At 48.5% G+C, this 21,869-nt stretch overlaps 1 protein-coding gene across 6 annotated transcripts in view; it reads left to right on the forward strand.

Annotated features, from left to right (window-relative positions):
* Window positions 1-4,098: 4,098 nt before the first annotated feature.
* Window positions 4,099-21,869, forward strand: part of RNF152 (ring finger protein 152) — a 46,051-nt gene continuing 28,280 nt past the window's right edge. The window contains exons 1-2 of one of the 6 annotated variants that reach the window (XM_074576127.1): window positions 4,958-5,054; window positions 5,810-5,848. Coding sequence is in view for 1 of the 6 variants with exons in the window: in XM_074576133.1 (XP_074432234.1) it covers window positions 5,194-5,543; window positions 5,810-5,848 (389 nt within the window). In the remaining 5 variants the exon portion in view is untranslated. Of the gene's footprint in view, window positions 4,225-4,957; window positions 5,055-5,169; window positions 5,544-5,809; window positions 6,080-21,869 lie in introns of those variants that run through there. The other 5 variants (XM_074576124.1, XM_074576133.1, XM_074576126.1 and 2 more) reach the window with 5 other exon arrangements.

Consider the following 21,869-nt stretch of genomic DNA (forward strand, 5'->3'; position numbering starts at 1 on the left):
GCCAGAGCTCATGAACACTTTTTTTTTTCCCCTCTTTCATTTCTTGACAACTGCAGCAGCAGAGACAATATCCAGGACTGTACAGAGAGTAACCTCTGCGCTGGTGCGTTTATCCAGCAATTCTGCACTGGCAGTAAACAATTAAAACCCAGCGGGAGACCGCCCTGAGCGCCCTGCTGTTGCTGACCCCCAACCAGGGGGCCCCTTCCCACCTCGGCCATGCTGCGCCAAGATGGGCCAGTGGCTGGGGTGCCAGGTTGGCCCATCTAAGGTACATCCGCACTGGCTGCCCAGAGGCCGGTGGTGAGGCAGCGCCATAGGTGGGACCCCGTTTGGTGGGACACAGGGTTTGTGGCTCCTCTGAGGTGGCTTCTTGAGACTGGTGTAGGCTAAGCCATCGCTTGAAGGGAGGAAAAGGGATGCATGTATGACACCCAAGTGCTCTCCTGGATTGGGAGCCTAAGGGGGGGTATTAGTGCTGCCTGTCTTTGGGCACTAAACTTCAGTGCAGGAAGCTTTTTCCCCTATCTTGTCTGTGGAGGGAGATTAGCTCAGGCAGAAGGTGACTCAGAGTATTTGTGGCACATTCCTGCTCTGAATCACCTCCTGGGACATTTGCCCTCTGGTTGTAAAAGCAGCTGGCTGCGCTGAAGGCTATGTTTTTTACCTAAAGATGCCAATGCACCTTTGTTTTTAAGGTTGCAGTTAATAGGTGAGTATTTGCAAAGTATCACAGGAGAAAATTATTGGTAAATTTTCTGTACCCAACCCAAGGACAAAAAGTGGGATGAATAGTATACAGGTGAATACGGAATTTGTTGCTCTTCTGCCATCTTGTCCTGCTTGAAGCCTTTAATGTTAGTACAGGGGCGAAGGCTTTCCTCTTAACTAGAGTTTTTTGGTTTTTTGGGTTTTTTTGAGAGAGAGACTGGGGTTTGAGGCAATTCATTAAACTGAGTTACCGCAAATATGTGGCCTTTTTATGTGCCCATTTTCAGGTTAGAAATCTGTAAAAATACTCACTCTGCTGAATATTTTAAAGCATGCAATAGAATAGTGTTTTATGGAAGAGAACAAGGGAATGTGTACAAGCCTGTCAGATTTCAATGAGCCAAAATGTTTGTCGTAATTTTATCACAAGGTATCAACATAAGGAGTGACAATTACCTGTGATCAGTGGGGCTTGAACCTGTTTCCACCGATAGATGCCTTTTTAATCTCTGTGGGCTGTACTTTTGCCTCCCAGTTTTAGGCGACAGCCTTCAGGGAAGCTTTTGTGCAAGGCGTGAGGTTTGACAGGCCCTGATTCAGTAGCGATTTTAACGTAATCATAATTTTAATGTTAGCGTAATTTTTTTCCCATTAGACCCAGAGGTCTGAGACCATAGAAGTCTTAATTTTTTTTTTTTTCCATTGAAAGATGTTCTGTGAGCAGGGGATATTATGAAGTTTGGGTACGAACTGTCTCACACACGCGTGCCTGCTGGCTGCCGGAGCAGCTGAGCTCTCCCTGCCTCTTGCTTGGGGGGGTGTCAAAGAAGTTTATTTCCTCTGCCCCATTAGTGATTTAAAAAAGAAAGAAAAAAAAAAAAGTAGGGACATTACTGTCCCTGCTTTCTCCTCCTCTGACAGCTTGGCCAACAGTTTCAAACGCTGCTGAAGGAAAACAGGAAGACAGGAAGATACACAGACGGTGTAATGATATAAACTTTGTTTCTCTAGGAAACTAGGCTAAAAATGTTCCTAGGCCTCTTAGTAACAGAATAAACCTTGGGAATATGATTTAAGTCTCCACCGTGGGCTCAGAAATGAAAAGGAATGGATCCCCCACGTGTTGATTATTTTTAAAATGCTCACGAGCTCCAGTTCAGTTTTATGGTTATTTGGTGACTCGCTCCCGGAGCTGAAGTTGACACTGAGGTCTTATAAATATATTGCCTATTAGAGGTCCCTCAGGAGATCATAACGGAGAAACCAGGAGGTAGTTACCTTTGTTATGGTATCCCAGTGCTACCCCACCACTTGTAGGCATTACTCCTATTATCCCAGTAAACGATGTTTCCTCAGGACCCCACAAGTACGGGCTGTGCTTGAGTGAACACGTCTGAGAGCAGTTGTCTCTAATGGACTGTTACATATGATGTGTTTATAAAATTTGTTAGAAACATCTAGATGGAAAAAAGAAAGGTCCCTCAATCCAACCAAAGCGGTGAGAGAATAGCACAGAACAGCGCTGCCTTTGCAGGCAGAGCGCGGGGGTGTCCTTCCGTCTGTCCTTCCATGCCCATGGCGCTGGATGAGCTCTTTTAGGCCGTTTTTAATCAGGTAGGCACTGAAAAAGGCAGTGCCGAAGAACTTGCTGCCTTTTACAAATCCACGTCCTGGTGAAAAGAGTTTTATCAAAGTAAACTGTGTGGAGCAATCTGAAGCTGAAATCTATTTCCCTTCCTTATTTCAAGCCTATTGCTGGGAACTTTTCGAGATTTCTTCCCTAGAGATTTGAAGACTCTTCTTCTCATAACAGGTGCAGCCTGGGGGACCAGGGCAGCGAAGCATGAATCCTTCTGGGAGTAATCACGCTTCCTTTCCCCTTCCCCTTGCCTGCTGCATCTCTCTGGCAGCGCTTCTGCACACAGGTTAACTTTAATCCATTCAGTAGAGGGAGTCAGATGCTAAAATCTAAGCATGTGTGCTAGCCCGCCCGGGATCAGGACCTCATGTTTGCATGCAGAAGCAGAAATACTTAATTCTTTGCTGCCCACTTAACCCAGATGGGGGTATTTGGGGGTGTTTTGGTCTCAGCTGAGCTGTCTAAACTCTGCTGTAATGATAAAACCACAGCAGCAGCAATAGGAGTATAATTAACAACACCATCATGCCAATGCTCTTCAACACTGCCTTGCAGGATCCGTCTTGGGTTATCGTTCTCTACATCTGTGTGGTCCCTGGCCTCTTTGGCGGACATCATTTGCAGCAGTGCTGGCCGGTGCTTAGTCAGAGGGACATTTGTTTCCATTTTGTAATGAATTTTCCTCTCTTGTGTCCATGGAGATCTGGTACCGTAGCACTGCTTGTGGGCATTAGCTGCCACTTGTTTTCTAAGGAGGAAAGGGGGGGATTGATCTAGGGAATGGTAGGGACTTGGCACAGAGAGGCATGTAAGGAGCTCTGCCTCCCAAACTTGGCGTGTCTCTTCAAAAACAGGATGTTACACAAGTACCAAATGTGAATTTGGCGTAAGGATCTCCTTAAATTGTAAAAACAACCGCGCAGCCCCATCCCCAGCATCTCAAAGGCTTTTTCTGAACAAAACCTGGAGAACCGTGAGTGGCTGGGGTGGGATGCTGTGGGTCGGGGCACATGCCATGGGTCATGGCCCGTTCCCAAGAGTTGAGGGGGGGTGGCAGGCAGCCCCGTCCCCCTGCCCAGCTGAGGGAAGCCTCTGGAGAAGCATTTAGTGTTTGCTCTTCAGATTAATCAGCTGGGCAGGGGGAGGGGAGAGCAGCAAAATCTTTCACACAGACCTTCTAGCCGATCAGCAGAGAAGCGAAAGTCAGCTGCATGTGCGAAAATGATGCCTGTGGTGTAAAATACATCGTGAGAGGTCAGAGATGGTAGCGAGTAATACTTCAGAGGCAGACATGAAGGAGGAACCAGACTCAAACTGGTGGCTGAAATTTGGCCTATTTTGCTTCTGTCTTATCTCAATTATTTGATTAGGAAGGTTTGAACCAAGAAACACTGTGGGATGTGAAAATCTGCTTTGAATGTTCATTCTGAAAGTGGTAATTGAGTTTTAAATATTTATGGCAGAACCTGGAGTTGCACCAGTGAATGCACTGTAGTCTCTCCGGAGTGATAAGCCTGGCTTGCTGGAGACCCTGCTCTGCAAATAGCCCCATTGCAGAGGAGAGGGGGGAGAAGGAAGGGGAGGAAACCAAGTAGACTTTTGTGAAACTGCTTTTTTTTGCTGACTATAGAGGCCTTGCTCCTCCACAGGCAATGCTTTCAGCGTGGAGCTGCAGAAGCTGGGGAGGAGAGGGCTCTTCTAACCAAAGCCAGCACCTGGATAACCTTCATGTCTGCTTTCACACCTGTTTGCCCCAAAACAATGCTGGCTCTGCAGAAAGACGAGGCAGTGAGGAGTGGAAGGACGCATGTCTGCCCTTGCCATTTGTAGCTCTTGCTCTTTGCCATCACTGATCCCGTGTGAGGCACTAGGAGGTACATATGCATTTTTTTTCTTTCACCGCTGATGTAAATAGGATTGTTTTCTCTGCAGGCAGCGCAGAAACAAGTCCGTGGTCCTATGCTCTGTAGCAGGCATAGGCCATGGTGCAATGAATAAAAGGGAGGCCTTATTCCCTCACCCAGCTCTGGGTCTGCTATGGTCAGACAACGGCTGCTACGCCCAGACAACATGCCACATGTACCTACTACTTGCTCTAACGTGCAGCAGTAACACAGATCTAAGCCTCCAGCTGGGAACGAAGGTCTTCAGGGCTGGAAGGCACCAGTTACTCCAGCCTGGGAACCTGCCTTGCGTGGGGTCTTTAACAGCCCCCTGTACCTGGTGGCGGCAGCTCTGGTGGGTGTGTGGGATGTGCTCGGGTGCGGTTACCCCTCGCCCTGTGCCGACAGGCAGAACACGCTGCATTTTACAGCCGCAGAGCCCTTCCCAACCACAGAGCTGCCCCCCGACCGCCGCATCTTCCCTCTCCCGGCCGCCGGGACCGGGGTGTCCCGGGCTGTGGCCTCTCCCCGCCCGGTTCGGCGGGGGGAGTGTGGGGGGTGTGTCTCGGCCCCGCCGCTCTCCGACGGGCAGCCGCGCTCCCACCCGGAGCTCCCACCCGGGCAGAGAGCGGGGCAGCGCACCGGGCTGCGGGGCGGCTCCGCCGCCTCGGCCCCGCACCCCGGCGGGGCGGGGGTGGGGACGGACGGACGGACGGACGGGGACGGGGGGCGGCGCCGGCTGGCGGGGCGAGGGCGCCGGCTGCGGCGGGCGCGGGGCTGCCACCCCGCGGGCAGGCACGGCGGCGGCGGATGGCGGCAAGGTCAGTGGGCGCCCGCTCCCCGCCGGCGGGGCTCCCCTCCCGGCCGGCCCCCTCGGGGTGCGTGTGTGGGGGCAGCGGGCGATGCTCGTCTGCGGTAGATCCAGCGGGTGGTTTTCCCTCCTCCCCGCCGCGGGCGCGGATGCCCCCCACCATCCCGCCCGCCCGGGCGAGGGGGAGACGCGGGTTTCGTAACCGCCTGCCCTGCCCGGCCCCGCCGCGCACGGCTCCGCTGCGGGCAGAGCGGGGGCTCCGCCGCCGCTTCCTGGCTCCGGCACCCGCCTTTCCCGCGGCGCCGGTCCCCCCCCGCCCCCGCCGCGGGGAGGACGAAGGCGGGCGAGGTGCGGGAGATCGGGCGGAGGGAGGGTGCGCGGTGCTGCCCGGGAGGGCGGCGGGGCGCGAAGGGTACTTTGAAAGCCGGCAGGGTCGCGCCTGCATCGCATCAGCGCGGGCTTCAAGCGGAGGAGGGTTATCCCTGTGCTTCGTGAGCAAGTAAATTCGGATAACTTATAGAAGGGTGGGGTTTTATTTTTTTTGGAGGGGGGGTGGGGGGTGTCCTTTGTTTCTGTTGGAGGTTTGGTGTTGGTTTTAGGTTGATTTTTTTTTTTTTTTTGTTAATTTCCCCTCCCTTACGCTGGCAGTTAGCGGAGAAGATATGCGGTAACTCGGGTGCTGTCATGAAGTGCTAGACATCTCGCCGGGTTTTTTGAAAAAGGCTTTAATTTTCTTTTTTTTTTTTTTTTTTTTTTTTAAACCAGACAAGAGGAGAGGCGTGAACCCCCCCCTCCCCTGGCCAGGTAGGATCCCCGTTCCGCAGAGTTTGTTACGGCGTTAGGTGCTGCCTCCCGGCTGAGGTCGAGCTGCAAAAAATGTGATTTACGAACCCTGCTGACATCCATCTCCCGAGCGCTTTGTTCCGACATGCCGTCCGGTGGAGGGACTTCTTCGGAAACAGCTCTCTGCCTCTTCTGAAATGTGCATACGCTTAAGATGTGTGCCACAGGCTGTGAGCTGGGGAGGCATTAAGGGTGGGTGTTTGTGTAATAGGTATCTACAAAAAAAAAAAAAAAGCAAACAGGCTTTTGATAAGGTCCCATTATTTGAAGTATAAACATAGTGATTCCTCTGTTCTTGTTTTCTCGCTGAAACTCTTTTCCTCCCTCTCACCGATATGGTTTGTTTGGGTTTTTTCTTTGGTTTTTTTTTTTTTTTTTTAATAGTACGTTTCAGAAATGTTTTCTTGTGATACGGATTTGCTTAGGTTTTGGGTCTGATTGAGGCCATTGGAAAATATTTGTAACCTCCCAGCTCCTGATGTATGTGAAGGTCCTGTTTCTAGCCTTTCTGTACCCAGGCTGGGGTCACGGGCCTTTTTCAAATGCCCACTGAGTCTGAACTAATGCAGAGCTCATGGGATGATAATAATAGCAACTTGGGAAAAAAAAGCTTCTGCTGGAAACGCCGTTCTTGGCTATGTAGCGGTTCGCAACTGGATTTCTGCTTCTTGTTAATTGCATGAAAGGCAAAACGTAAAAGTAGCCCTGGCCGAGGACTACGGAGCTGGGACAGCCTTGTGCTGCTGCTGTCCCCGTGGCACTGGTGGCACTGGTGTGTCCGTGACTGTCGGGACCGGGCTGTGTGGAAAATTCCCGCCACGCACATGCTTTTTTTGGCAGTGTAGTTACAAAGCCCAAACCTCTGGTTCAAACCTGTCGGAGGGTTTGGACAGCTTGCCAGGTATGTGAAGGCAAATGACAAAGGTGTTTGTTTTCTGCTGCTTGTCTGGGGGGAGGAAAGTTGGTTGGGTCACACCTGATAGAAGTTTTATACGCGTGTTATGAAGCGTCTTTGACAGTGCTGTGGAATATCCAGATTAGAAATGCCAGCAGGACAATAAATATTATTTCGGCCTTAACATAGTGTGCTTAAATTATACATGCAAATGTAATAACTCAGAACGAGCCGCTCACCCAGAGATATGCTATGGCTTAGCAGAGCGTGCAGGGAACGGGCAGGTAGATGTTTCTGGGTGCTGGTCACCCTTCCCTAAGTGACTCACTTGGGCCTCCAGCTTTGCCAAAATCCCTGCGTATGTTTTTGTCGTACCTGTTCCTGGCTTCTGTTCAGGGTTCTCACCTTGACCCCTCGATGAACTGGAGCAAGAGCTCCATCAGTCAGAATCTGACTGAGGCTTCAGCACAGTTTTAACTTTGGTCATGTGTGTTGTACCAGTGAAATTAAAAAGGGATACTCACAAGCAAACTTGCATGCAGAGGTTTTAAGCTCGGGGCTGCCTCTCGTAAGCTTTCCGGGATGTGAACTACACACCTTTTTTACTTGCGTGGTGCTGAGAACAAATGCCATATCGTGTTTGGGTTCCGTACGGAAGAGCTGACCTTACCTAGGACCAATACTGACAGAGTAGGAGCAGTAGTGCTTCTCTGCTGGAGTTTTAAGGAAGATTAGTTTGCGGTTGGGACCTGAAGTCTTCCTGGAGGCTAATGAAGCTTATACTCTTAAATGCTCAAGCCATCCTTTCAAGCAAAACTTAGTTTTCTAAGTCAGTGAAATATTTTTCAGACTGTGACCCTCATCAGTTGATGGTGCCTGGTGAGGATACAGGTCTAGAGGGATGCATGTGATCTAGATGATGCCCTGAGCAGCTGGCACGACTCCACCAAAGACCCAGTGATTTGTGGGTTTGACCACATGGCCGTTGATTTCGGGACCTGGCCGAGGGCACCAGCCTTTTAAAAGGGTGGTCTTACATTGCCTTCTGTATACTTGTATTTATTTGTCAGCCAGTTCTGCGGCCATTCTGTGCATCAAGTGGCAGTTATTCAGGCAAGTAATTCCAGTGGCTTGAGCCTGGTTATTCAGCTGAGTAAATGGTGTGCAATCCAAGTTCAAGGCAGTAGATTTTGTGCATTAGTGCTCTCTTTTTGTGGAGAACGTGGGAAACTAATTCCCGGAGTCTGGGATCCTGGCATGCCTTAAATTCTCTCCTGTTCTTATGTTTTGCCTCTATCCGGTGGATGGGTGGGCTGGAAGTGGGATGGGAGGCTGGACTTTCCTGCCCTTTGCTCTTCCAGAGAAATTCCACAGCTGTTTCTGAGTCCGTTTCTGAGTCTGTCCGGAGTTGCCTGCTTGCTTTGCCGATGCTATTTTCTACACAAATAGGTTTTCTGCTGCTGTGCTGGGCTCTGGGAAGGGAGCAGAGGAGCCCTTGGAACCGATGTAGCTCTGTAGCACGGTCTGTCAAACCAAGCGGCGTTAGAGGAAACCCTCCCAGCCCTCATCAGTGCAAGCTGATGCTGCAGCATCCCCCCATGTCCTGGGTTGGCCAAGGGCTCAGCATTTGCTGGTCCGACTGCTGCAAAATGGACCCCTGCCAAGGCACCCTCTTGGTGCAGGTGGCCAAGCGCCAGCAGCATGGGCTGGGGGACGCCAGGGATGGCGAGGAGAGAGATTCTGAAATCTCTGGGATGAGATCACATCCAGGGCTGGGGCTTCTGAAGGAGAGAGGAGCCCCAGCAGCTTCCACGGTTTAAGCTGTGTAACAGCCCTTCAGCTCTGACAAGGCATTTCACCCCTTTCAGATGCAAATGACACTGCCCTCCCTGTCTTCCTGCTGCAGAAATTGCCCCTTCAGACTAACAGGGCAGATAGATGTAAATGAGTTTGTAATTTGCCCCTTCCTGCTCCAGATGCACAAAACCCAGGCAGTTAGAGAGCTTCACTGCAGTGTGTGCTGTGCAGCTCGCTTGATTGAGCAAGGCGACAGAACAAATCATGGAAACGCCACTAATCAAGCACACCACAGTTTTCATCTGGTTTTGCTTTATTTCATTTTAACTTTGTTTCCCCAGGAAACGAGTGCTGTCTGTCTCCTGCCCTTTTCGTTTTGCCAGTTTCAACCAGATTGCACCAATGGTTGGCAGTCTTGGAAGACCATTAATTTCCCACTTGTTTTTGTGTAAGATCAGTGGCTGGCTGGGAAATGTTTAAAGCAGTGCTCTCTGAAGAGAAGGAGATGGGTTTCAGTCGTTCCCCGTTCTGCCTGCCAGCAGCTGCCCGGCCTGGCATCACGTGTATGGTGGTGAAACATGCAGCACCTTTGTAGCCCTGGCCACCTCGCGAGGTGTGCGTGGTCTCCAGGGCAGGGGTTGGTGTGGGGTGATGTTGGAGGGAGCTGCAGTGGCTGTGATGGAGGGGCAGGAGGGCAGAGGAGACATATCTCCAGCAGATGGGGCCTTCTTGTTATGCCTCCTTGCAGAGCGGCTACCCTTTTATTTGTCAAGCTAAAGCCACTTGAGATTTAGGAAGGCTGGCAGGCTGACAGCCATAGCTTGGAGCCTGCTTTCCTTGACCTCCAGGACACCTTGGGCTGAACGGAGGTGAGCATCGGAGCAGATGGGAACGTGCAGCCTGGGCAGGACTTATGCAGAGGTGTGTGTGTGTGCACAAACTTGCACGTGTGCTACGGCAGCGTGATTATCTGGGTGTTCACTGGCGTCATCCTGTTGAATTCAATGCTAATTTGACACTGATGAAAAGATGATGTTCAGCGTCAGACGTTTCTCCCCAAAATAGCTTCCATGAGCGAATACAGTCTCCCATTCCCATGCAGCCCACTCCCCATGGTTACTTTAGGCAGGTGTGTACCTGGGCTGATGCAGTGCTGTGACATGTCAGGGACACGCTTCCGTATTGCTGAGCACCCCGGCGTAGCTGCTGCTGGTCTGGCATGGGGGTCTTGGGTGGTCTGCCTTGGAAATCTGGGCAAAACTATACTAGGAAAAGCAGTCTTAACTTTCACCCAGGCTGTGCTTGAGTTAGACAGCTTTTCAGTATAGCTGTGCGGTGGGCACATTTCTTCCCGACCTGGACTGAAGGAAAAGTCAGGCATCTGTTCAGGCAGCGATGTAAGAAATAAGAGGGTCAGGGTGTCAAGGAGCACATGTGGGATGCACATGCAATTCCTCAGCCAGTGCATGTTTTGTTACCCTCTCTGCTGCTGCTGCTCTTCAGACGATGCATGCCTGTTGTCCTGGGGCCTAGAGCGTGGCTCTTCAGAGATCACCAGTGTCACTCTCTAATGTCAAAATATTAAGTGTCACCCCAGAGGGCCTAGAGAGTTGAATCTCAAACACCCGTATGCCACTTGTTTTCAGACAGCCTGTGATGCAGCTAAGATCAGATGCATCTGTCAAGGTGAGATGAAGGGAAGAACTGTGTAGCTGGCTCCCCATCGTGGGTTATGCAGGATGTGGAGCACCAAGCCGTGCCAGCAGGGCAAAGGAGGATGCTGTTCTCTCCCCCCGCCCCCCTCCCCCAACTCTACCTGCCGGAGACAGGGCTGGGCACCTCCGGCATCCGAGCATGCTGCTAGAGATGTGGCACTTAGTGAAGGAGAACGTTTCTTGCACCCCTTCCTTTCCCTTCCATGGGCACCAATGCATACCACTGTCAGCTTGGCACATTAGATGGCTGGTAGCTAAGAATGGGCTCTTGGCTCGGACCAGACAAGGTCCCTCCTCTGACGGTGCTTTGGTGTGAGAAATCCTGAAAGAAGCAGTTGTGGGCCAAAATGTTGCTGCTGTAATATTTCTGCCTGTTCTTAACCGTATCGTGCTAACTATCTACATTTAGCGATGATGTACTGCTTTCTCTGTTAGGTTTTAAACCAAAGCGAGCAGGTTGCAGGTTCCACCACCACGACGGACTTTTTTCCAAAAGATGTGCACGGGAGAGGGCTGGTGTGGCCCGAGCGCCTGGGTCGCTGCAGGCTCTGACTGGCTGCACCTCAGGGGCTTGATAGCGCCGGGTTTTGCAAGCTCTGCTCTCTGAGCATGGGGAAAGATGGAAGCGAAGCGTGCTTTGTTAGGAACAAAAGAGCGTCTAAGCTTGTGATAGTAGCTGCCAGCACCCGTTAGACGATGTAAAAAATACTACTTAAAAGAAAAGGGGTGTGTGTGTCTTTGTTAATGGGGGCATACAAAGACAAATAAGACTTTTTAAAAAGCATGAAGGCTACATAGCGAGCATGCTGTCAGGCGCGCTGCCTCTTGCCAGCTAATATCATCCACAAATAAAACAAGTTAGGTTGTTGCTGTTGCAGCTGCTTTCCCTCATGAAGCAGGGTGAGCCAGACTCGTCTGACTCTGAGAAATGCCTTGGCAATTTGCCTGAAGTCCGAGGCGCGCAGGGTAATTTACTTAAAAAACCCAATATAACAGTTATCCGGGATGAACACATGCAACCCTAACGTTTGCTTGCAGTTGTATTTTCTCTGACACGCTCTCAGAAGTTGCTCCTTGACTGCATTTACCGGCAAACACAGCCTGGAGGAGATCGGCTTCTTCCCTGACCTGCAGTTAAAGGCAATAATTATACTTAAAGCAAGTTTTAATGTGGGAGGTAGGAGGGATTCGGCGGCTTTGGGCAGAAGGCTGTCAGTGGGGTCATTTGGGACCCAGGCCTTGGGAGCTTTCCTTCTGACCTTGGGCGAAGCACATCAGCTGCTCAGTGCCTCCGCTCTTTAAATTTGATCCGTTATGATTCGTTTCAGACCAGCTGATTGATATTGGCCCTGCTTTCCTCCTCTGAAACAACCCCAAAACCCCCAGATGTTTGTGCACGGAATTGAAGTTTAAATAATAGCCTCCCTCTCTCCTCCCTGCTCTTTACCTTGGATAGAGGTGGAAGGAAAAGAATCGTTCACAGCCATCTGCTGGAGGCATCAATCACGCTGGGAGCAGGGTCTGCCAGTTGTTCCACATGTTATTAATGATGAAAAGATATAAACATATGAGCTCATAATTATGCTGCGTTTAAATTACTTACAAAATAATGACATTAGGAGAACAATGGGGTTACAAAATCAGGCGGACAAAAGCAAGGAAGTGCCAGGACTAACGTTGCATAGCTCCCCTTTGCATCTGCATCATGATATAATCTTTAATTCTATAATTGCATCATTTTTCCCCTTTCACAGAGTCCCTCTTTCAGTGGATAGGTAATTACTGCATAATTCATTGTCTCGTCCTCACATTTACTTTCTGCATGTGTCTCCACATCTCTCCATTTTACACCCCACCCAAACCTTGAACTGAGCAGCGCTGCTAATTCCTTCCCGGGGGCTTTGCAGACGGGGAAGTTCTTATTCTTGCAACATCTCAGGTACAGGTACTGTCTTCATTTTCATAGCTGAGGAACGGAGGCGATGAGCATATGAACCTCAAATGACTGAAACACCTTCAATTTTGGCTGCCTCAAAGAGATGCTTAGGGATGATTTTAATTTTCACTCACCCTAGAATACCTGGCATGATGTAGTAGTTCATCTGCTGGAAGCACAGGGATGATTGACCTTGGCTGTAAAGTCTCTGCACTCTTGCAGGTTAGCTCTAGAAGTCTTGGCTTTGCAGAGGGTGGGGACTGCCCCCTTAGGGGTCACCTGAAGAAAAACTGGTTTCAGGGACTTGCTGAGCATCTTACAAAGGTTGTGGGGCCAAGAAAGAGGAAATTCCTGCCTGCAGGTGGTGTGTCCAGCTTCCTCAAGCAAGGTGGTTCTGTCTCTTCTCTTGCTGCGTTGCCTCGTTCACTGATCTTTCTGACCTCCACAGAGTGAGGCAGCCGTCACTTTTGTCGCACAACCCCGTTTTTTTCCTGAAGCAGTTGATTTCCAGGACACAAATGATTTATGACCACTATTGGAGACAGAATCAGTGCAGATCTATCCAGGAGCTGAATGGAGGCTGTATGAACAGTCTTCATTATGGTACCTCTTTATTTTGGGCTGCTCAAGTTTGCAGTCTTTGTATTAAAAATTTAACATAGCTAGGTTTTAATGTAATGTACAAGGGGAAAAGGGAGAGAAAACAAAAAAATTAGTCTTCTCACCTGAAACTGCAGTGACCTGGGTCATCCAGAGGGTGAGGACCATTGGGCTGTAGCGTTAATTTCTAACCCATGGGATAACAGCCTGCTTAGGAGCACTGTTTGGCTGTGGATGGTCATAGTCACCAGAGCAGGGTGACATGCTCAGCCCGTCATCTGCTCCTGTATTGGGGTTTCACAGCCCTGAGCCAGCATTCCCTCAGATCCCGTTTAAGAATGGAGTGGGCTGAACTCTGGTGCTTCCTGAACTCGTCTCTGACTTGCCTGTGTCCATCCTGCGCTTCCCTCTGTGGCAGCCGAGTTTCTCATCCCCTTAAACTCACCCTCCACAGCTCCCTATCCTTCCCCTCTGTCCCTGTGCATCCCTAACAAATGCCACCTGCTTCTTTCTCCCCTTGCTCTCTGGTACCATCTCTGTAGCCTCTGCCCATCTTTTGTTTTACTGCCAGTGCCACCTACAGTTTTGCAGAGGTTGCAGATCTAGATAACCTGGTAGGGTTGTGTGCAATCTTGATTCCAATTTAAATGTGCAATTTTTGCATGTTCAAACTGTAGATAAAGACCAGCGCCAATACCTTTGAATAAAGCATTTTAGGGGATTCATCTTCCTGCCTTTTAGTCTAGAGCCATTACTGTGGGCATCCCCTTGGATCAGACAGTGGGTAAGCAGCTGCTTTAGGCCAAGTCTATAAAAATAGTTTACACCTAAAGAATATGCTGCGTTCTGCCCTGTTTCTCAGTGTTTTATTGTATGCAGTCTTGCTTGATCCCACCTACCTTCCACAATTAAGCGTAAGTGGATGTGCCATTTTATGGGGTTGAATATGAGATTGAAATTACATCAGTTCATTAAGAGTGATGGTGCTTTTTTTTTTGTTTTCTGGGGATGAATAGAGACATGACAGTGCAAGCAAGAGTATGCAGGTTCTAGAGGCTTCCAGCCTGAAATGCAAGTTGGTGCGACTCAGCTGCTTCCTGGAGAAGTGATGTCTGTAGTCTCAGCAAGCCATTAGATGCTTTTGGCCTGCATGTCAGTCTTCTGACCAATTTACAGTGAATTTCTTCCTACAGCTTTGTTTGGAGGAGGGGAGGGTGGTTAGTATAAACCTCATACTGCAGTCAGAGAGGAGGAAGCAGAAATTTCTGATTATGCTCAAATGAGCATAACAATTGGCTTTCTTTATGTATTTTGGGCTTTTTTTTTTTTTTTCATTAAACTAAATGAGGAAAAGTGGATGATACCAGCAAACAAAATGCAGTTGCCAACAGAGTCTGGTCTTGGAGTGGACCAGACTGACCTGCAATGAAGCAGTCGGGGTGAGGATGATTTTAAAGTCAGACTTGTGTTCTTGGGAGTTTGTGATATAAATCATGGCCATGATAGACATAAACCATGCCAAACTAGGTTAATAAAATAATGACAGAACAGAGCATCTTAGAAAGTTTTGGATGACTCAACGGCTTGTAAACCTTTACAAAGTAATTAATAAGCCAGATGCTAAAAACTTGCACCAAATAATTCTCCCTGCATTACCACTGTGTTGAATAAATGCAGTAAATACTCAATTAGCATTTCAGTAATGAACTTCACGTATTCAAAAAGAAGAGAAATGCTAAAAGGAGCATGGGGCTAGTTTTCAGCTTTGGTCTGCAGGTACTTTGGGTCAAGGAGGTTGTCTAGTCTGGGAAAGGTAACTGAGAGAAATGGCTTGTATCAATAGAGAGATCGACACCCAAAAAAAAAAAAGGTTTTGCAAATCAAAAAAAGCTTGCACATCACTGGCCTAGCCTTCTCCAGCGTGGAAGGTGGCATTGAGCCTGTGTACCTAGGATTTGATCTGAGTTTGCAGTAGGGCTTGTGCGTTGGCTTCAGTCAATCCCTGACACAACCTTGTTCTCTGTAATTTCTGCGTGTGTTTATCTTCCGAGGGAAGCGTATTTGGGCAGATCTTCAGGCATCGTAAGCTGCCGTAGCTCCCTGGGGACAGATGCAGCTCCTGTATGGGGTGGCCCCTGTGCCGGGTGTGCCCCGCTGGCCTCTTCCCACCCCGCCTTCTGCCTCCCCCTCTCCTCTTCCTCACAGGGCCCGTGGTCGGATGCTGAGAGGCAGGGACAGGGCCTCGAAAAAGCTGGCTCAGCAGAAGAGGTGGAGAGCCAGCTGATGCCAGTATTAATATTCTTTCAAAATTGATGGATGAGACGATTATAAAATTGCAGAGGGAAGTGAAACTTAACAGAATCCATGTTTTAATTGCATTCTGGATTTTTTTCAGCAGCCAGCTTCTGAGGGGCAGGACAGAGCGAGCATTTTTCGTGTGGATGTTGATGTAGACTGCACAATGCATTGGTTTTTAAAGGAAGGAAAAAAACCAGCTTGGGCCAGTCTGTTTTCCACGCTCCGGTGCTCTCAGTCTTCTTCAGTTGCACCGCGTGGTACCATGCTGTGTCTAGACAGTAAATCAGATCTGAAATACTGTCCCGATGCAGCTGAAGGGAAAAAAAAGTCTGTCACAAGCAGCTCCAGATCTACCTGTAGCGCTGAGACACCCAAACGTGCGAGGGGTACGTAGGTCCTGGACTGGTAATTTCCCCTGTGTCCTTCATCCCCGCGGGGAGGAGTGAGGTCGGTGGAGCCATTTGGCTTGCGGTGACTGGCAGCGTGGGTCTGTGTTTCCTCCACGCTGCATGCCAGCCTGCCGGCACTGACACCCGCTTGCCTCTAACCTGGGGAAGATCCTTTTTCAGCTGAAGAAACCCCCGGGCTCAGCCTGCGAGTAGCACTCCGAAATGGATATGACCTGCCTTGCAATGGGAGCTTTCTTCCACTTCAGTTTATACCCTGCCTTCTCGTTTTCCTTATTATTACTCCTGTCACTGCTGTGAGGAATGCCTTCCCGGCCCCAGGGAGGGTCTGCACTGCACATCGGGTGCCGGCACAGGTTGTCCATGAACAGGGGTGGAGGCTGCACCTGTGCCTGCACCCGTTGGGGCCGCTTCTGCCCCTGTTGGGGCTGTCGCTGGGCTGTTGTCACTGAGTTTGGCTTTTGAACCCCGCAGTGTGCAGTGAAGGTGCAGCAAGCATGCAGTGAAGTGTGCTTGTAGGCTCGGCATGAGACAGCGTTTCCTTTTTTATATTTGACGGCTTTCCCAGATTTGTTCAATAATTTTGGTAGGCTGGCTTGCGTGGCTAGAGTGTGTCTGTGCCATGTTTTGTGCAGTCCTGGTAGCCACTGTGGTCAAACGCTTTCCTCTAAGCAGAAGTAGTATATTTAGGTGGTCTGCAAAGAAAAAGGGAAGGTTCTGACAGCAGGAAAATAATGATCACGATTTTAGGCATAATGGATGTTGTTGAACTGGAGGCAGCGCATAGCTAACTCCTAATGAGTGCTGTCTTAAAAATATGGCCCAGATTTTGCATTTTGCTATTAAATGAAAAAAATGGGTAAAATACATTTTTTTCATGGAAGTTTTGGGCGTTTTGGAAAAGGCATTTTCCATTTGAACTAATTCAGGCGGCTGAACATGTTACAAATACTGAGAATAAATAGCTTTGGACCAAAGAGCCTGACCCCTTGATTTCACCTATTGGAAAAAAAAGGATAATTCTATTAGAAGGAAGGTAATCATCAGTTCTAAACTGATGTGTAGGACTTTGTGAAGTTTTCTCATGGACAGGTATTTTGCTGGAGTATGTTTCATCAAGGAATGGACCAAAGCACTCTCCATCCAGTTTTGTTTTTCTTCAGGCTTTAACAAAAACACTGCTGTAGTATTTTTCCCTAGCCATTTTTTTCCTCTGTGACCGAGAACTTCTCTCCAGAGCCTCCTTAACCCAAACACAACTTGTCCTAACTGGGCATATTTTGAAAAAGTACATGCGTAGGTGGTTTAGTTAAGAGGAGAAAGCATCAGCCTTTTCTCTTGCCTCCTCCTGCATTCTCCCAAGTCAAAAGCTGAAAAGGAGACATCTTTCAAGATATTCCTGTTCAGGGGTGGGCTCTTAATTAAAGTCCCCATCATATGAAGTCCTGGCATCTTCGGCAGATGAGCCTTCTGCTCCCATCAGCTGCAGGTGAAATTGCCTAAGAGGAGGTATGCTCAGGGCCTTGGAGGGCTGCTTTGTTTCTAGAAGTGTGTAATTTGGGGTGGAGACGATCTTCTGCTTGAGTGCTTTAGCATGTCTGTTTTCTCCATATCTCTCGTACCTCCAGAAGGATTTCTGGGGTCTGATGGGGCTGTGAGGAGCTCCTCGTCTTCCTCTGCTCACCTCCCTGGGGCAGCGGCTGCAATCCGTGTGGTGAGGTTTAGAAATTAGTTCCTCTTGCTGCCTTTCCTGCTCTGGTGTCGGATGGTATTTTAATGGCTTCAGGCTAACATTAGGGAGAGTACCGCACCAAAGAGCCAGACTGCTGTGAGAGGAAAAGTTTCTTGGGTTCTCAAAGCTCTGGTGTCCTTGCAGGTAGTAAAACGGGCTCGTGAGATGTGGTTGCGATCCTGGTGAGTTACAGGGGCGTCTTAGCTGAGCAAGCAGCTAAGTGCTGAAGGTGAGCGGTGGATTATGATGGCCTTTTGACATCCTAAAGGACTCAAAATCTTTGCAGTGTTTACTCTGAAAGCATTCTCCGCTTTTCCAGAAGCGTGCTGTTTACACACGTGCAAATGTTGAGATTTTGCTGGGTACGTGCTTGCGGTTGCTGTGCTTTGGGCACAGCTGGTAATGCTGATAGGAGGATTTCTATTATACAAGCACTTGCTTGTAAGTAGAAGTAAGAGTTTGCTGAGAAGTGGCACTGGAAGCCCAGCAATTCTCCCTCCAGCGAGGAAGGGCACTGCCGGTGGCTGAGCCGTGCTCAGCAACGCGCCTTTTTTTCCCCCCAGCAATACTTTCCAAATGTAATTATTTGAAGGTAAACCTGAATTGTGCTATTTTGCAGATGCTCGCTCGGGAGCCTGTTTTCTTCCTTCTGCCACAGTAGATCTGTTAGCATCAGTCACTACAGCTGCAGGTTGCTTGTCCAGGTATAGCTTGTCTTTGCTTTTGTGGGATCAAGGCCTATTTGGTATTTTTTGACTTGATTCTCGCAGGATTTTCTTCTGTTTGCTGCACTGTTCGGTATGCCGGTTTCCCTGTAAATGTTATGGGAACTGGCCATATGGGCCTGATGCCAAGGGTAAGGGGCTAATACAGATAAATTTCTTTTTATTTTGGAAGCTCTTGCGATCCACACTTCCCTGGCAGGGCAGTAATGATGTTTCACAGAAGTATGCCTTTCTCATCATTTGATTTCAGAGTGCCCTAATGGACTCCATCGACAGCCCTAAGCGGGGCAGGTGACACACCAGGGCCAGGGTCCATCAAGCAGCAGGAGATGGGGAAAGAGATGGGGCTGGGGACGTGGCTGCGAGCATGAGCCTGAGGTCCATCCAGGGACAGGGCTGAAGAACAGCACTGTTGCTGCATCCCTGGGGCAGGGCCCTGGGGGGTCTCAAATGAGGTCCTGTTTCTTAAGTGCCAACGTGGTGCTGTAGCCATTCTGCTGTGTTGCTTATTCAGCGTTTCGTTTTAGAAGGCCTGAAGGAATGTTGCTGTAGCCGAACAACACCTCCTCCGTGAGATCCCTGCATTTACGGCACCTGACACTTCCGTGTGTGCTGAGCGAGGGACAGAAGTGCTCATGGGGGTACCTTAGGGTAGCTGGGGGGTCGCTTGGGCTCCCCATAGGCGGCTGTGCTCAGCAGGCCGCTGCCCGCTGCCACGAAGCGTGACGTGCGTAGCGTTGTCATGCCAAGGTTATTTCAGAGGGACGTGGCAGCTTTTGCACCCAGGGCTGTGCAATCCAAGGGCACATTGTTTAAGCTGGAGAGACACTTGATGAGAGGCCAAGACGGTTATTTGCATTGCCGATGAGATGATTAGTAGGCGGTGTTTGTGATTCTTGTTGGAGACCTGTGGAAGGCTTGGATCAAACAGAAAGGATTTGTGTGTGTGTGTGTTGCTCAAACCTCCATTATTACTCTTATTTCCCCACACTGGCAGTGGGGAAGGGAAGGTGGAAAACGCTAATGGTGTTGTGCACTCTCGAATGGAAACAAAAATGGCCATTGCACGCTTTCCACAGAGGCTGGGATGCTCCTGGGCGCTGGTGTCACGGGGGATCAGCAGCGTCCTGTGGGGACAGTGTAGGAAGAGTGCAGGGGGATCTGATTTTCATATCAGTTTAGAACTGATGATTAGCTTCCTTTGTATACTTTGTATAGAAATATCTTTTTTTTTTTTTTTTTTTTTTTTTTTGCAAAGGGTCAACCTCTTTGGTCCAAAACTATTTATTCTTGGTATTTGTCACATGTTCAGATGACCGAATGTGTTCAAATGGAAAACGCCTTTTCCAAAACTCCCCAAAACTTCCATGAAACAATGTATTTTACCCATTTTTTCACTTAAAAGCAAAATGTAAAAAGACTCTTCCTGCTCTTCCTGTCTGCTCCCTCTTTCTTCTATGTTTCTTTTAGTGGCAAAGTAAGAGAAGTAAATGGTTGAAGAAGTTTGCATGCTCATACATGTACATATAGAGGGAAAAACAAAATATATGGTATATGGACATTTTTGACGTACCAAAAAAAAAAAAGCTAGGGAAAAACCAGTGATTTATGAAAATTAACTCTCATAAAAAGATGCTTTTAGCAACTTGCAGTAACTTTGCAAGTTATTCTGCCTTGTATTCTTGTGGTACACAAATGCGGGCTTGATTCTCTACTTTCTTGCCCTTGCTTGTCCTTTACTCACTACAGCACAGTTGTACTGATTTAAAACTAGTCTAGGGTATTGGATAGTCATGCCCAATTATTTTTCTGTTAGCTGACTAGCTTTTTTTTTTTTTTTTTTTCATATTAGTTAGTACCACAGGTGGTGGCAGCTCCTAGCTCTGAAGTGTGCTGTGCAGTTTGAGCGGCCTGACCTGTCTGATGTTTAGCAGTCCCTGCATCACAGTTCGGGAGCTCCTCTTCTCCGTTCCCTTCATGACACACGGGTTTGAGCAAAAGCCAATGACTGCTTTCAGAGGTCTGAAGTCACTGGTGTGATAGGCTGCATACTCTTGAGACGTATCAGCTTTGCTGTTTTGCAAATCAAATCAAATCAAAGAGGGTAATGTGTAGATCCTGTTTTATTCCAGCATGGCTTGCTCTCATGGTTTAACCCCAGCTGGCAATTGGGACCAAGCCGCGGCTTGCTCATTCCCACCTCCCCTCACCCTCCCCCTGGCAGGGCAGGGAGAAGAGGGAGAAAAGGAGGGTGAAAAATACCTCGTGGGTTGAGATAAAGACAGTTTAATAGACCAGTAATGGAAGAGGAAAATAATAATAATAATGGTGAAAGAATATACAAAATTATGATGCACTACGATTACTCACCATCCGATGATCGATTGCCCAGCCCGTCCCGAGCAGCGATGGCAGATTCCCGCCCCCCCGGCCAACCCTCATTTATATAATGAGCATGACGTCTGTGGTATGGAATATTCCTTTGGCCAGCTTCTCCTGTCTGTGCTCCCTCTCAGCTTCTGTGGGAAGCTGAAAAAGTACTTGAGTAATGTAAACATCACCTAGCAACAACTAAAAACAATCCGTGTTATCAACATTATTCTCATACTAAATCCAAAACACAGCAGCTACTAGAAAAAACATTAACTCTATCCCAGCTGAAACCAGGAAAAGGACACAAGTGGTGCTTATGCAGTGGGAAGGATGCAAGAAATGCATGCTGTCATCTATGTGGATGAAACTACCTTTGAATGTTTCAGTAATGTCACACATAACAGAAATGCTGACCACCTGTGTTAAATAAATGTGTCTCTTCCAAGTGGGAAAATCCTTGACAGTACTTAAAAAAGCTATGGGGAAATTGTGGGTTAAATGACTACCTATCTTGACCACATTAACTCTTTATTTTCTATTCTTGCCACTTTTCAAATTTTTCTGGAGCTTGAAGTGAAAACTGGGAGTCACCTAGGCATTAGCTGAAGAAGAAAACGTCTTAGGCCACTGCAAAAATCATAAGCAAAAGAAATACAAGTTGCAGTTCTTTAGTGCTACATAAAAGGAAACTGCTAAACATGTTTCTTTAGTAAGCAAACCAGTTTGTGAACTGTTTTTTATTACTTTTTTTGTATATGTCCCCATTTCGTCAGCTCCTGTTCTAAGGTAAATTACTGGTAGCTCACGTTCTGCAACCAAAAAGCTGGAAGAAAGAGGTTTGTCGGAGTAGCAGTTTCAGGAAATTGCTTAGAATCTCAGACTGCTTATTAGGTTTCTTTGAATTATCAGGTGATGTATTTGGTACCTGGTATTTTGTTTCAGAAACATGTAAATAAATTCAATTAGAATAGTGCCCATACACTTTCTGTCAGTCTTTTCTGGCGTGGTAAAGCACAAAACTCCAGGTATTGGCAAATTCTCTTCCTGTGAATGCCTTTCCTGTGAAAAGCTGCTGCAAAATGGGTCTGTTCTAGCAAAGGGAGAGACTAGTGGGTGTGCTGCACCTCGCAAGCCCATACAGCTCTCTGTGCCACTTTGAGGATGCACGCATGCGATTCAGCCATTCCTTCATCACAGGTCAAAAAAGTCCCTTCTTTCACCGTGCCTCGGTTGCAATTGCGTGCCCCGCTTACAGATCTCACGCCAGTAGAGGAAGGCAAGCGTAGCCTCCACCTACCCATACCTTACCTGTTAAGGGGCACTTGGCGTCTGGAAGGCACAAACACCACCTTGCAACCCTTGCTCTCTCCAGGAAAGCTGGCACAAACCAGAAAGAGCTAGAGAAGCAGGGTCCTGCAGTCCACACATTGTCAGCTTCTTAGGTCTTAAGAGCACGGTGGACGTTTGGAAGCAGTGAAAATAGGTGGCCATGTGCCCAGTGCAA

This window comes from Larus michahellis, chromosome 2, assembly GCF_964199755.1.
Source record: "Larus michahellis chromosome 2, bLarMic1.1, whole genome shotgun sequence".
NCBI classification, from domain to species: domain Eukaryota; kingdom Metazoa; phylum Chordata; class Aves; order Charadriiformes; family Laridae; genus Larus; species Larus michahellis.